The sequence below is a fragment of the Orycteropus afer genome, unplaced genomic scaffold (genome assembly GCF_000298275.1).
Source record: "Orycteropus afer afer isolate SDZICR_OR568_19922 unplaced genomic scaffold, OryAfe1.0 scaffold00275, whole genome shotgun sequence".
NCBI classification, from domain to species: Eukaryota; Metazoa; Chordata; class Mammalia; order Tubulidentata; family Orycteropodidae; genus Orycteropus; species Orycteropus afer.
In genome coordinates, this window is record NW_006921862.1 from 1,476,281 (window position 1) to 1,491,704 (window position 15,424).

At 41.0% G+C, this 15,424-nt stretch overlaps 1 protein-coding gene across 1 annotated transcript in view; it reads right to left on the reverse strand.

The window, feature by feature from the left end:
• Positions 1-12,279, reverse strand: part of CUNH5orf51 (chromosome unknown C5orf51 homolog) — a 22,414-nt gene extending 10,135 nt beyond the window's left edge. Inside the window, exons 1-3 of the mRNA XM_007950531.1 lie at positions 12,180-12,279; positions 7,398-7,504; positions 5,083-5,229 (exon numbers count right to left, since the gene is read on the reverse strand). Coding sequence (XP_007948722.1) covers positions 5,083-5,229; positions 7,398-7,504; positions 12,180-12,279 — 354 coding nt within the window. The remainder of the gene's footprint in view (positions 1-5,082; positions 5,230-7,397; positions 7,505-12,179) is intronic.
• Between the last annotated feature and the right edge of the window lie 3,145 nt (positions 12,280-15,424).

Genomic DNA, 15,424 nt, shown 5'->3' on the forward strand with positions numbered 1-15,424 from the left:
CCAACCTTTCTTCTGAGGAGTGGCTGGTGGGTTTGAACTGCCAGCCTTCTGGTTAGCAGTCAAGTGCCTTAGGCACTATGCTACCAGAGCTCCTAAGCAGTACACAATCTGAGTAAAAAGGTAACTTTTCAGAAATATGTTACTTGAAGCAGATCATACCTATTTCTACCACTACTGAGATAAAATAATGAAAAATTATACACAAGAAATACAATAAATCATAGTAATTTTAAATATTCATTTACTCAGTCAACAAACAGTAAGGACTGCATATCTGGCAAAGTATGATCCTGAGGGGAGTATTTAAACAAACAAAACAAAAAACAAACTCACTGCCATCAAGTCGATTCGACTCATAGTGACCCCTCATTGGGCTTCTGCAGTGGTATCTCTACAGAAGTAGATTGCCCAATCTTCCTTCTGAGGAGTAGCTGGTGGTTCAAGCTGGTGGGTTTCAACCACCAGCCTTCTGGTTAGCAGTCAAATGCCTCAGGCACTGAGTAGAGTGTTGTTGTTGTTGTTATTTGCCATTAAGTCGGACCCCACTCATAGCGACCCCTCCTTGGGTTTCCAAGGCAGTATCACTACAGAAGTAGATTGCCCAACCTTCTTTCCAAGAAGTGGCTGATGGGTTTGAACTGCCAGCCTTCTGGTTAGCAGTGAAGTACCTTAGGCACTATGCTACCAGAGCTCCTGAGGGGAGTGTAGCAGTAAATAAACAAAGCTTCTGCTCACAAGCCCAAGTTCTATTTCTTTAAAATTAATAAAACAGCAACCTTGCTGTAATCATAAATAGGTTAAGTAACTTGCCACGATCTCACCTGTATCACTTTAATTTTTAAAACACAGGCAGTACTATACTTTACATATGAATTTACAGCCTGGTTTTTATTTAGCTATATATCAAACTTTCCAAAGTTAAGAAACTTTACTTTAAACATTCCCAGTGGTTTCACATTATTCTATCTTATATATATACTGTAATACATTGATATATTTTCCATCTTGGATATAAAGGTAATTTCCAATCACTCAATTTCATGGCATATTGCTATGACCATCTTCACATGAGCACTTTTGGACACATCTCAAATTAGTTCCTTAGGCTAACTCTTTTGAAGAGCATTTGTTGTAATAAAAATTTTGCCTGTATTCCAAGTTCTTGATTCATATTGCTTAACTTTCTTCTGAAATGATGACCTTTTGGAATAAAAATATATGAAATTATAAGATCACTCTAATTTGCTTCACTTATTTCTTATTTTGAAGTAGTAGGACTTGGGAGATACCATTCAGAGCCCAGGCATTTTCATGCTCGTTCTAAGTTACTACCATACAAAAGTACCCTTCTAATGCTGACCAGTCTGGTTTGTTGTTGTTGTTAGGTGTCACTGAGTTGTCTGCGACTCATAGCAACCCTAGTCTGGTTGGGGACGGAGGATATAAGAGCCGAATCCAGCACCTTAACTATGCTTTGAGGGGCACTGTATCTCAGGTGCTTGAGCACAGTGATTAGCAAGCTCAAGCACTGCTCCACAGTGGCAAAGGGGGCCAGGGAAAAAAATTCCGTAATGTGTAGAGGAGTAATAGGAGATCAGGCAGTGCCAGGGTAAAGATTCTATATGTAATGAAATTCATAATAGGAAAGTAGAAAAAATTTTTGAGATTCACATGGTCCTTTAAGACAAACTGACCTAGCAATATAATATATTGTTGTTGTTATGTGCCGTTGAGTCGGACCCAACTCATAGCGACCCCTCCTTGGGTTTCAGAGGCGGTTATCACTACAGAAGTAGATTGCCCAACCTTCCTTCTGAGGAGCAGCTTGTGGGTTTGAACCGCTAGCTTTCTGTTAGCAGTCCAGTGCCTTAGGCACTATGCTACCAGAGCTCCTAATACATAGGACAAGGAAAAGACTGCTGTTTACAATATCAGTAAGAAAATTACTATAATAGTCTTACTGGGTAGAAATAAGGCCTGTGTTTGAGGTTATAGCTGTGGTAATGAAAAGTAGTTGATTTTACAGATAGATGTAAAATCTTAAGACTTAGCAACTGATTGTGGTAAACTGTGGCAATAACATGAGACAAAGTATATGTGAACTGCTGTATGGAAAGTGAATTTGCTCTGTAAATCTTCACCCAAATCAAAATTAAAAAAAAGGAAAAGGTTAAAAAAAAAAAAAAGAGACAGGAAATAAAGTCAGTTTTTCTCATGGAAAAAAAAAAAAAAGACTTAGCAACTGACAGGCTATAAACCTAAGAAAGCTATAACCCAGTGTTTTTAGTGTGGAAAATTAAAAGAACAATGCTACTGGCAGAAATAAAATCAGAAAAATGTGCTGGTTCATTGGTAAAGCAAAGTATAAGGAAGATGAGTTCAAATTTAAACATTTAGAATTTGTGGAGCGAAAAGTGACAATGCACAAAATACTATCTCCTTTTCCTCAAGGGCAAAAAGCTTGATAGCATTCCCCAGCCTCCCTCACAGTTAATGTGGCATGTGACTTAGTTTTAGCCAGTAAAATATAGGTAAAAGTAATAGGCGCAATGTCTAGAACTGACCCTGCACAGAAAAGAGTTAACATAGCAGGCCTTAACTGTTATCCCTGTGTGGTAGTTAAGCTTGTGTGTCAACTTGGCTGGGCCTGGTTGATTGGCTGGGCAGCTGGATGTAGTATTCTCCATGATGAGACCGGTAATCAACTCCACGGTGAAATCTACTGTGAGTAGCTGAGGGTATGTGAGTAGCCTTTGGATATGTGGTCTGCTTCCCGTATATAATAAACATCTTTGGGAATGATCTCTAGCTTATGGCACACTTGAACCCTGCATGTAGCCGTGTCATTGCTCAGCAGCCTTCCACGCTCTGCTGACCTTGGGATTTACAATGGAGTTGAATTAAAAGTCTGCCATATGGTTTCTAACATCGGGACTGTGGCTTTTGCTTGTCAACCTTGAGTTTGTCATCCTCAGCAGCCAGTAACTGTCTGAGAAAGAAAGAAAGAAAACCTCTAGCTTCAGTGGGCCAGGAGCAGGAGGCAGAGCTGAAGTCCAAGGTCAAGAGGCTTTCACACAGCCCCTAGAGCCTGGCACTTTGAACCTGGACCTAAAGCCTCTCAACTGTAACAGAATGAACTTGCTTGTTAAGGCCATTCCATTTGTGGTATATTCTTGTCAGAATGGCTCTAGGTAACCAGAATACCCCAGAAAGACTTGTCTACAGGGCTGGCCCTTGGCTGGTGCCAGGGAAACTAGATTTTGGAAAATCTTCCACCTTTACCCGATGAAAGTGGGTCACTGTGCCTAAACTGTAACAATATGGTATATGCTGAAGTCTTGATTTTCTTCTGTGTATCTGCAATTTGGGTACATGCCAGAAAGGGGTACCGACGTAACCAGTTTGCACCCAATAAAATTCCTGGACCCTGAGTCTCTAATGAGATCCTTAATTGGTGACATTTCACACACGTTGTCACAACTAAATATTGGTGGAATTAATTGTGTTACCTGTGACTCCTTTAGGAGAGAGCTCTCGGAAGCTGAACCTACTTTCCTCCATAGTCACCCTATACGTCCTTTCCTGTGTGACTCCAGGCTTGATATCCTTTTGCTATAATAAATCATAGTTACGAATCCTGTGAGTCCTCCGTGAGAATTATTTAACCTAAATGTAGTTTTGGGGACCTTCCAATTCAGGCAAAAAATACTCCTCAGACAATTTTCCACACTCCCTCTTTATCATCCACTGGCTAAAAAGAATGAAAAGATGAGGGTGGCACCTCAGGACAGAAGGAGCCTCAATCCTTGAGTAATTTCACAGAGCAGAACCCTGCCAATTCCTCACTCCCAACCAGCACTGCACTATGATGTGAGCGAGAAATAAATTTTTACTGTGTGGAATCATTTAAATTTGGGAATTATCTCCACTGTTAGCCACCTCTGACAAATACTTCGAGCAATGATGATATTTAAGTAGAGACAGTTAGAAAGTAGATAAGAAATTATTTGCCTGAAAGAGTATCCAGAGCTAGAGATATAAATTTTAGAATCATCTAGATAGAAATGACAGTAAAAAACGATAAGATGGTCAAGCAAACAGAAAAGAGACCATCAGAGGATTGAAAAGACAACTTTGAACGGTGCCTATGTTTCCAGAACTGCAAAGAGAAGAGTTGCTAGGGAGAAAGTAATAGCTAGAGTTCTCCCTCTTTCCCTTAGAGATGAAGACAGAAAGAAAAGCATGTAGCACTGCAGACAGATGGGTGCTCAATGGTTACAAAAAAAGGCAGCAAATGTCCAGGTGGACAAGGACAGTAAAAAGGGCAATAAATGTGGTAATTAAGTTACTAATGACTTTCAAGAGAACATAGTATTCACAAAAATAAAAAGGGAATTTCTGTGTGTAGAAAATGATTAGGTACTGAAACTAAATTTCTACTACGCAAATATTCTGAAACACACTTGATAAAATACAGTCATACACCACTTAATGTCCACAATATAGTCTGTGAAATAGAAGTTATATGATTTGGACATTTTATATACAGTCATTCTCTGGATTGCAAAAAGGTTCTTTTCCTAAATCAGTCTTTAAACGAATTTGTAATAAGTCGAAACAGTTAGGTACAGTTTATACCTAACATATTTGCCTTACTATGTAGTATATAGTGTACCTTTCTATACATTAAAGAAAAACATTAAAGAAATAGTTCCAAATACACTAAAACATCTTTAACATAATCAACAGTATTAATATTTTAATGCATGTTGCAAAATAGCGCCCATTTGTTATTATGAATCACTATATGTATCTCAAATTTTTAATAAAATAGGCTTTATGGGTGTTGGGACCACAGACATACATGGGGTGAGACATTGCCTGACACACATTATACAGCACATGACTGTATACGTTTTAGTTGTGACACTGCTCTGAAATGTTAAGATTCTCTTTATTGCCCTCCTTCAATCTTGATTCAAGACAAGGAAGGATACAATCAAGAAGAAAAACACAGACTCTAAAGAGAACTATAGTAAGAATTAGCAACATTCCACTATAACAAAGAATTGCAAAACTTACTTTTAGAAGCATATTATTTTCCTTAGCTAAAATTTCTGGTTCTGAAAGAAAGCTGATTAGATCTTTTACTTTCTGTGGAGAGGAATCTTCAGGAAAATCTTCATCTACTAGCTTGTTTTCCTCAAAATAAGTCATGTCCAAAATAGCCTGAAAAGACAGAGAAATAAAGTAGGTATAAATGATTTAAACTCAAAAGAATAGTTCTTACAGTTTATACACAGATGCTTTACCAGAGCACTTAAAACTTGTGCCATGCATTTAAGGAGGACACTGGGTTCAGTGGTAGAGTTCTTACCTTCCACGTTGGAGATGTGTTCGATTTCTCAGCAGAACACCTCATGCACAGCCACACCCACCTATTAGGGGAGGCCAGCATGTTGCAATGATATTAAACAGGTTTCATCAGAACTTCTAGACTACGACAGACTAGGAAGAAAGACCTGGTGATCTACTTCCAAAAATAAACCAATGAAAACTCTATGAGTCTTAACAGTCCAACCCGCAACTACTCATGAGGACAGTGCAGGACTAGGCAGCATTCAGCTCTATAGTACACAGGGCACAGTGAGCCAGGGGCAGACTGGACAGCAGCTACCACCACCACCAAACAATTAAATGTGAAAAATAGCTAAAATGTTTAGTTATAAGCATTATTCAAAATAGACCTTATAAAATAACTTCATAGGTGTTTCACTAAACTTCTGAATTAATGGTGATCTTGTTTCCCTCAAAATATAAAATGGAGATTCAGTTACTATAAATTATTTATATACAATTATAAAAAGTATAATTATTTTACTCCTTTATATAGAGATAGATGAGACCTGGTGGCACAGTGGTTAAGGCATTCAGCTGCCAACCAAAATCAGCTGTTTGAACCCACCAGCTGTTCTGGAGGAGAGATGTGGCAGTCTGTTTCCATAGAGATTTACAGCCTTGGAAATCCTATGGGACAGTTCTACTTTTTGTAGAGGGTTGCTATGAGTCAGAATCAATACTGTTGTTGTTATGTGCCATTGAGTCAGACCAGGCTCATAGCGACCCTCCTTGGGTTTCCGAAGTATCACTGCAGAAGTAGACTGGCCAACCTTCCTTCCTTGGAGTGGCTGGTGGGTTTGAACCGCCAGCCTTCTGGTTAGCAGTCAAGTGCCTTAGGCACTATGCTACCAGAGCTCCTAGAATCAACACTAGGGCAGTGGATTTCATATATATACAGTTAACCCTTTAACAACATGGACTTGAACTGCACAGATCCACTTATATGTGGACTTTTTTTCAAGATATAGATCTTGGAGAAATTCAAGCGCTAACAGACACCGTACCAGAGAAGAACAGAAAATGACTATTCAAGGGGGCCTGCGAAATATGAATCTATATCTCTTAAGTTTTTGTGTCTTTTCTTGGAAATAAGTCAAAATATTTAGAACACTGCCATGTAAAAGAAATGAGATGAATCCATCACATGCAAAAGAGGAGGGGGCCTCCTGAAAGGAAAGGAAGCCAAATTATAACAACTCTTTGGGGCTTATGAATAGTTGTCATAGGTTCATTCAATCATGACATTCGAAAGCAAAATCTTACGTACCTACCAACAGAAAGCATAGGGCCATGCATGCTCAGTGGTGCAAACATCTGCTGCACAGCCCAAATGTGTACCTTGGTAGCTTAATAAAATTTATTCCACTTTTTATAACTACTTCATCTTTACTCTCCCTTAGCATTTAGTCCAATAATGGAGTAAGGACCCGTGTAAGCACTTGAACAACTAAAGTGCTAGACAAGCGTTGTTACTATAATGACACTGTATTTCTTAATGTCAGTTTACTTCAGCAGTTTCTAAAACAGGTCCTGTTCAAACAGAGGCTTGAATTTGAAAGGAAAGTAAAAGAAAAAAAGAAGAAGAACAAAATATGTATTTCTGTGTGACACTAGCAGGTGGAATCATACTGACAATCCCAAGGAGAGGTGAATTTCAGGGAAAAAATAAAATAGGGCTTTTAGCAGAGTCTTCAACTCTTCTTGCATACACACAATTGCACATAATAGTGTTTTGCATAAGTGTCTATAAAGGGAAGCCATTCTTTTAACAGCAAGATTTTTTTCCCTGACTTATCAACACATTAATAAATTTTACTCCTTTCCATGCCACTTCAAACTTTCAAGTCTATATTCTTTACATATACAGGTTTTCTATACAAACTTAAATATTTTAAATAGAGAATAAAGTGATTCGTGATGAGTAAATACCCAGAGTCAACCAACTAAATAAGCAGTTTGCCCCCCCAAAAATGCCAGGACTACATCTATTTCAATACCTGTGTGTAAAGTTCTAGAAGGTTTGATGGATTTGAACATTCTCTGTCTTCTCCACAAAGGAGTTTCAATTTTTCTAGAGCTGCAGAGGCCCGAATTAAAAAGTGATCTGTAAGGGATAAAAATATGACAGTTACTTCAGATAGTTTCAGAGTGGTATTAAACAAAAAATGCTATGTATCTTTACATTCCTGAATTGATGGAAATAATGTTATGGTCAAAAGAGAAGCAACATGGTCGTAGGAATATCTGATGGGAAGCATGAAGTGTATCATAATGCCCAACACTGATATGTAAATCTATTATGGATATTTTGTCATGGAAAGCAAAAGACTGCAAACTTTCTAGGTACACTTCTGCCACTTCTAAAATGTACTCTGGATTCTCATAATGCTTCTAGTATGATACTGACCCATTCAAATTGCTGAAAATAATTGTAAAATTTTTACTGGAATAGTACAAATAATATATAAATCTACAGAAAGAGCTTCTACTGAAAATTTGTAATTTCATAAATGTAAAATATGTTCCAAAAGAACATGATTGATCAAATCAAACACCCCACAACATGTCAGCCCATCTGAGCAATTATAACTGTGATAACTGTGTTTACCAAACCAAACCAAACCAAACCAAACCAAACCAAACTCACTGCCCTTGAGTCAATCCTGAATCACAGCAAACCCTCCTGGGGTTTCTGAGGCAGTATCTCTACCAAAGTAGATTGCCCAATCTTCCTTCGAGGAGTAGCTGATGGGTTTACAGCTTTTATCATTAAAATTAGATACTGCATCTTAGCATTTGATTTCTTCAAAACCTCAAAATGGAACAAATTACTTCATTCCTTTCAAACCTGGAGGAAATGGAATTTAAAACTTCTGATACGCCTTCTGTCAGGAGCTCTGACGGCACTGTGGTGAAAACACTGGGCTGCTTCAGGTCAGCAGCTAAAACCCACCAGGTACTCTACAGGAGAAAGGTGATGCAGTCTGCTTCCAAAAAGGTTTACAGCAGCCTTGGAAACCCTATGGGGAAGTTCTCTGTCCTACAGGGTCACTATGTTGTTGTTGTTGTTGTTATGTGCCATCGAGTCGGCCCCGACTCATAGCGACCCCTCCTTGGGTTTCCGAGGCAGTATCACTACAGAAGTAGGATTGCCCAACCTTCCTTCCGAGGAGCGGCTGGTGGGTTTGAACCGCCAGCCATCTGGTTAGCAGGCAAGTGTCTAGCCACTATGCTACCAGAGGGTCACTATGAGTCAGGATCAACTCAATCCACAAAGGCAATGTCTACCTTCTGTTTTGTTAGTAGTGGCTGAGGTCTTAAAATCTTACAATCGGCCCTCTAAGGGGCAACTACTGGTCTCTCTCCATTTGCAGCAAAGAAGAGTAAAGAAAATCAAAGACTCAAGGTAACAATTTGTCAAAAGTACTAACGGACAGCCTCTACTGGCCTGACCAGAAGAACCAGATGGTGCCCAGCTACCACAACCAACTGCTCTGATCGGGATCACAACACAAGGACCTGGGCAGAGCAGGAGAAAAATGTGGAACCAAACTCAAAATCATAAAAAAGACCAGGCTTACTGGTCTGATAAAAGAATGGTAGAACCCCGAGACTATGGCTCTTAACGAAAAAAAAAAAAAAAAAAACTCACTGCCATCGAGTTGGATCCCACTCATAGCGATCCCTCCTTGGGATTCCGAGGTGGTATCACTAAGGAAGTAGATTGCCCAGCCTTCCTTCAGAGGAGTGGTTTGTGGTTTTGAACCGCCAGCCTTCTAGTTAGCAGTCAAGTGACTTAGATACCCTTTAAGCCTGGAACGGAACAAACCCAAGTGGCCCAACTTTCAGCCAAACAACAGACTGAACTATAAAATCAAAGACGTATTTACTCCCAAGAAAAATCAACTATATGAGATCAAAAGAGTAGCACTTGCCCAGGGATAAAACACAGAGGCAGGAAGGGATAGGAAAGAAGCATGAATGGAAAAAGTAAACACAGGGAGAAAAGTGGGACGAGTGCTGTTACGTTGTGGAGACTGCAATCAATGTCATAAAATTGTGTATGAATTGTTGAATGGAAAACCAATATGTCCCCCAAATCACAATTACCAAGAAAAAAAAAAAAGGGGATGTATATCTTACATAATGTCTCTGGGACAAAAACCTCTCTCATGGCATCTTTCTATATAGTAACCATATTGTGATTGTACAATAAGGAATGATTAAAAATTGGCCAGAAATAAAAAGTGAGCTTTCTAGGATGGAATAATGTCTGAAAACAACAAGAACTACCAATCTTGATAACCTAAAATAAATATATGAAGTCCATGGGGTAAAAATTAATGCCCTCAGCTGCTAACCAAAAGGTTAGCGGTTTGAATCCACCCAGAGATGCATCGAAAGAGAGGCCCGATCATCTACTTCCAGAAACTCAGCTACTAAAAACCTTATGGAGCACAGTTCTAGTCTGACACCATGGGGTCTCCACAGTCAGAATTAACTCCACCACAATACGTTTTTGGTTAAAATAAATATACAGTTATAACAAATGACAAATTTTGGTCTATATTATTTTTTGTGTGTGAGAAAAGAATGTCAACTTCAAATGCATGCAACCAACTTTTAATTAAACTTGTAAGAAAATTTTGCTGTTGTTGTTGTTGTGTGCCATCGAGTCGGACCCGACTCACAGCGATTCGTCCTTGGGTTTCCGAGGCAGTATCACTGCGGAAGTAGATTGCCCCATCTTCCTTCCGAGGAGTGGCTGGTGGGTTTGAACCGCCAGCCTTCTGGTTAGCAGTCAAGTGCCTTAGCCACTATGCTACCAGAGTTCCCCAAAATTAAGAGACGGCCCAGCTACCTAGCGGGGAGCAGCCGGTGGGTATGAACCGCCAGCCTTGGGTGTGGCAGCTGACTGCCCGAGGCCCTGAGGAATACTTTAAAGTTTCACATGATTTCAATGATGATTAACAGCATCCTCCACTGGGGGAACTCCAGCACCAACTGAACCAGTTATGAGAGCACAGAATACCCTTTTTAAAGTTAACCAGGACACACTTCCAGGTAATAGCTACTACTTCCTGGAACTAAGGAGCTCTGGTGGCGCAGTAATTAAGGCAGTTGGCTGCTAACCATAAAGGTCAGTGGTTTGAATGCACCATGCCAACAAAGATAAGGCCATCTACTTCTGTAAGATTTACAGCCTTAGAAATGCAATGGGGGCCCCTGTGAGTTGGAAGCAACTCATGGCAATGAATTTGGTTTGATCATGAACTGCTTTTGTGAATCCAGGGATTCACTTACCAAAACCAAAAATGAAATCAGCTTCAGGGTGGTCTGTGGTCCTTTGAAGAACACATTCCAACGAAACAGTAATCTGACAAGGAATCTTCACTCAAACCCAAACATTTCATCACAGAACTCATAGGGACCCTATAGGATAAAGTGGAACTGCCCCTTAAGGCTTCCAAGGCTATAAATCTTTAGGGAAGCCGACTGCCACAGCTTTCTTCCCCAGAGCGCTGCTGGGTTCCGACTGCCTTTTTGTTCCAACTGACTTTTTGATTGGCAGCCGAGCACTTTAACCACTTTGCCACCAGGGCTCCTCTCACTTCATCATAAACCAAAAAAGGAAACTGCCCTGTAATCCATTCTCACTCACAGCGACCCTATAGGACACAATAGAATGGTTTTCAAAGCTATCTTTCTCCCTCCCACAGAAAGGCGAACCTTTTGGTTGGCAGCTGAGCGCTTTAACCACTGTGCCACCAGGGCTCCTCATTTCATCATAGCGCCCATATAGCATATTCACCAACTATTCAATGGCTTCAATGAGTCGGTTAGGAGAACTTTAAAACATATAGCTAATAAAGGCTCACAACTCAAAAACAGCCTTACGTAGAACCTGTAAGTAGCTGAGACGTAATGAAAAGACAATGGATCTAAACTGAGAATCGAGGTAATTCTCTTAAGTTCCTAACGAAACTTCTTAGATGTTTCCAAACTAAGTATTACAATACTCGTAGGGCTCTTGTGAAAATTAAGGAATGATGTGTATGAAAGAATCCTCCACATTGTACAAATGTAAAACTTTTCTTTACAATACCATTTACAGTCAACTTTAGAATCCGAAATACATAAGGGAAATTGACAACGCAGCAATGTAACAGTGGAACTGTCATAAACACCTCGTTGTTGTTGTTGTTGTTTGCCGTCGAGTCGGCCCCGACTCATAGCGACCCTTCCTTGGGTTTCCGAGGCAGTTATATCACTACGGAAGTAGGATTGCCCAACCTTCCTTCCGAGGAGTGGCTGGTGGGTTTGAACCGCCAGCCTTCTGGTTAGCAGTCAAGTGCCTTAGGCACTATGCTACCATCTTTATTGTACACAAAGCAACCATTACTTGCGCACTGTCATTCAGTTTTAAACACTCACACTCAATTCACTTTCTTGTGTACTTTACTCCAACTCTGCCCTTTCCCAATCGCTAACCAAGCGGTAAATCCGAGTTACACACATTTTACTGAGCTGTGACCCGTTTTCAAGGGTTATGGAAAAACGCGGTTTTCGATGCAAATGCCTTAGCTGAATGCAACCTAAGTTCTTAGAGGTGGGCAATCAACGGTGAAACGGGGGTCAGATGGACAAGACCTCCGGCATCTCCGTATGGCAACCCTAAAAATCACAGGCCCCAACCTTCTGTGCCCTATGGCTGGTGCACAGCGCCAGCTCTGAACCGCCGTCTGCCCCTCCAGCCACCCTTTCCTGCGCTCCCTCACCGTCTTCGCCGGCGGCTTCACTAAGTTGCTGTATGTGGGCCTGAGCCAAGTCCCCAAGCTCCTCCACTCGCTTTACCACTGTGGAGTGTGCGGCCGCCATGGCCACAACAAGAGGGCGCGCCCTAGCCACGTGACTACACCGCTGGCGGTCACCTGACTCCGGGCTGTGTAGAGGCGGGACTTGCGAGGCTGGTGGGCGGAAACGCGAACTACGAGAGGGCTGGCTCGGGACCCCAAAAGTCACTCCGGCTTATTTCCTCCTCCTGGACTCCTCCGATCGGACCGGACTCATAGCGGCCCCCTCCTTGGGTTTCCGAGGCAGTATCACTACGGAAGTAGATTGCCTCATCTTCCTTCCCAGGAGTGGCTATTAGGGCTCGAACCGCCAGCGTTCTGGTTAGCAGTCAAGTGCCTTAGGCACTACGCTACCAGAGCTTCCCGGACTCGTCCATCCTCCCATAATCCAGAGCAGATCATGGGAGACCGTAGGGGCGGGGTAGTACGTTCTGGCTCGCCTCTCTCCGCCCCCTACTGTAAACCAATCCAGGCCATCCATGCGCCACGCTGATCCAATGGGTAGCCACCTCTTTCGAAGGGCTCCGAGAAGAGTGTGTGTGGCAGGGGCTTGCTGGCTTGGCCTCAGGCTGGCGTCTGCGCTACCGCGTTCCAGTGCCCTAGCTGCAATCAGGGGGTTACGATTGCGGACGGAAAGGTCTAGAAAGGGGACCTGTGGCTTTGGCGTTATAACGTGAGGAGATTGTTTAAAATTGAAATAATCAACTGGTCAGAAAAACGGGCAACCTGACGGCCTTCTTGTAGCGTGTAGGTCTCAGAGGATACTGTATGCGTCTTGCAAACACTAGTACAAATTTCTATTCTGGGTTGTTTGAATATCAGTATGAATTAAAACAGCTTGATTTGTTTTATGGCTGATTTCCTTGGTTAGCTCACGTTTATAGTACTTGAGCCGTCTCTAGTCTCACCCTCCCTTAAAGCGCTTATTGTGCATAAAGCTTATTCTTTCAGATGTGGATTTCGAAGTATTCAGTCATCAAGTCGAAACTTAACTTTGCATTCCTTCTGATCAAACAAGTGTTTAACTCGGCTACTTTGTTTTTCAGTTTGGCACACTACATCTTCAATAATGTCCATCTTATTTTGTTACTTCTTAGAGAAAATAATTTATATGAAATAGTAAATATAAGGAAATAGTCTATTGTGATTTTATAAGTATTGACTACAATGGCTTTCTAATTGACCTTTGTAATGTAATAGGGCCAAACGCCCTTCCCCACCTGGTGCGCAGTTGGGCCAAAATAGTTTACACATGCGTGATTAAGAGGAGAGAAAATTATTCATTGCAAAGTAGCAATGCAAGGAGGCAGGGGTTGGTACCCAGATCTGACTCCCTGAAACTCCATTGAATTACAGTTTTGTAGGTTTCAGAAGAGAGGATTATACATATTCATAAAAATTTCAGGAATTTGGGCGTGAGATGGTTGATGATTGGTTGAAATTTCCTTTGCCTGGGTTTAAAAAGACATTAGCATTTTGATCCAGTGCATTTGCATATAGGATGAGTCACACTGGCTTCCTGTGATCAGCTGATCTGGGCTTAGGCAGAGGGGGAGTGTGTTAGTTCCAGGTAACTTTGTTCCTCAGTCCCACTGTGCATGTGCACGGGCCAGAGTTAATTTTCAAGTTGTTTCCTAAGACACATTAACCTGTTTATCACCTGTGCCTAAGGAAATAGCAGGAAAGAATGTTTTTTGTTCCATTCAGTTCTTAAGGAACTGAGCTTACTGTATTTACTCATCTGTCTTCAACTGGGGCCCTATGTGTTTACTCATCTATCTCAAATCGGGGTCCTATTAGTCTTAACCAGGGTGGGGAAATAGTTGAGGGTAACTGAGTTTACTTATCTATTCCCATTCGGGGTCCTATCTGTTCTAATTATCTGTCTTAACCAGGGTCGGGGAATAGTTTTGACTTTACTTGGTTTCAGTAACACTAGTTTCTCCATTCACTTTGAACATGAAGGGCAGGAATCACATGTTAATTTTATGTCCTCATTGCCTAGTCAGCGCCTGGGATGTAAGTGTCAGAAAATGTCTATTGACTAAAGGGAAAAACCATGTTACAGTGCCAGCATATTGCCAGCTTTAAGCATCAGGAAGCTGAAAGACAAGAGGTTGCTAAAAATCAAAATGCCAGACCTAAGTATATGCCCTAAACAAAATTTACATTTGCAGTGATTTTTTAAAATAATAGTGACTCTCTACAAGAAGCATTCTTAATACAGAATTTTTACTCAACTGATAGACCAGTGTGTGCATATCTTTAGAAAAAGTCAGAGTTGGAAGGAAGGGCTCTGAGACCATGTAGTGTAGTCCCTCATATCCAGATGAGGAAACTGAAGGAGATGGGACTAGTAAACCTTGCAAACCTTAGAATACAGGATTCTGTGATTTGCCCAAGCTCATACCAAAATAAGTCTTGTAATCTCCGCCATAGAGATAAACAGATAACAGCCAGCTATCACCAATATATAGATATACCTCCTTTTATTGCACTTCACAGATAGTGCCAAAACCAAACCAAACTCATTGTCGTGGAATCCATTCCAATTCAGCGACCCCTGCTTGTGTTTCCAAGGCGGTATCTCTCCGGAAGTAGATTGGCCAGTCTTCCTTCTGAGGAATGGTTGGTGGGTTTGAACTACCAGCCTGCTGGTTAGCTGTCAAATGCCTTAGGCACTATGCCACCAGAGTAAATATATCTTTTATATGCACTGTGAAAACAAAACATTATTGCTTTATTGCTATAATCACTTAATTGCGACGGTCTGGAGCTGAACCCACAATATCTCGAGGTATGCCTGTATATTAAAAATAGTGCTCCAAGCCAGAGAACTCCTGTCCTAGAAAAGAAGAAATATGAATTGTTTTTCTCCATTTTAATCCTTGTTTTTACTGGAGGAAGCCAAATGAAAAGAGCAAATGAAAATAAAATGCTATATTAAAAAAAAAAAAAAAAAACCTCAGAAGAAATTAATGTCACTATCAATCTACCAAAAAGAAGTCTAAAAAAACTAATTGATCCCATTTATCTTCTTTTCCTCCCCACTGATTTAGAATTAGCTAAGCAGAGATCCAGAAGGCTGGCGGTTCAAACCCACCAGCCACTCCTCGGAAGGAAGATGGGGCAATCTACTTCCGTAGTGATACTGCCTCGGAAACCCAAGG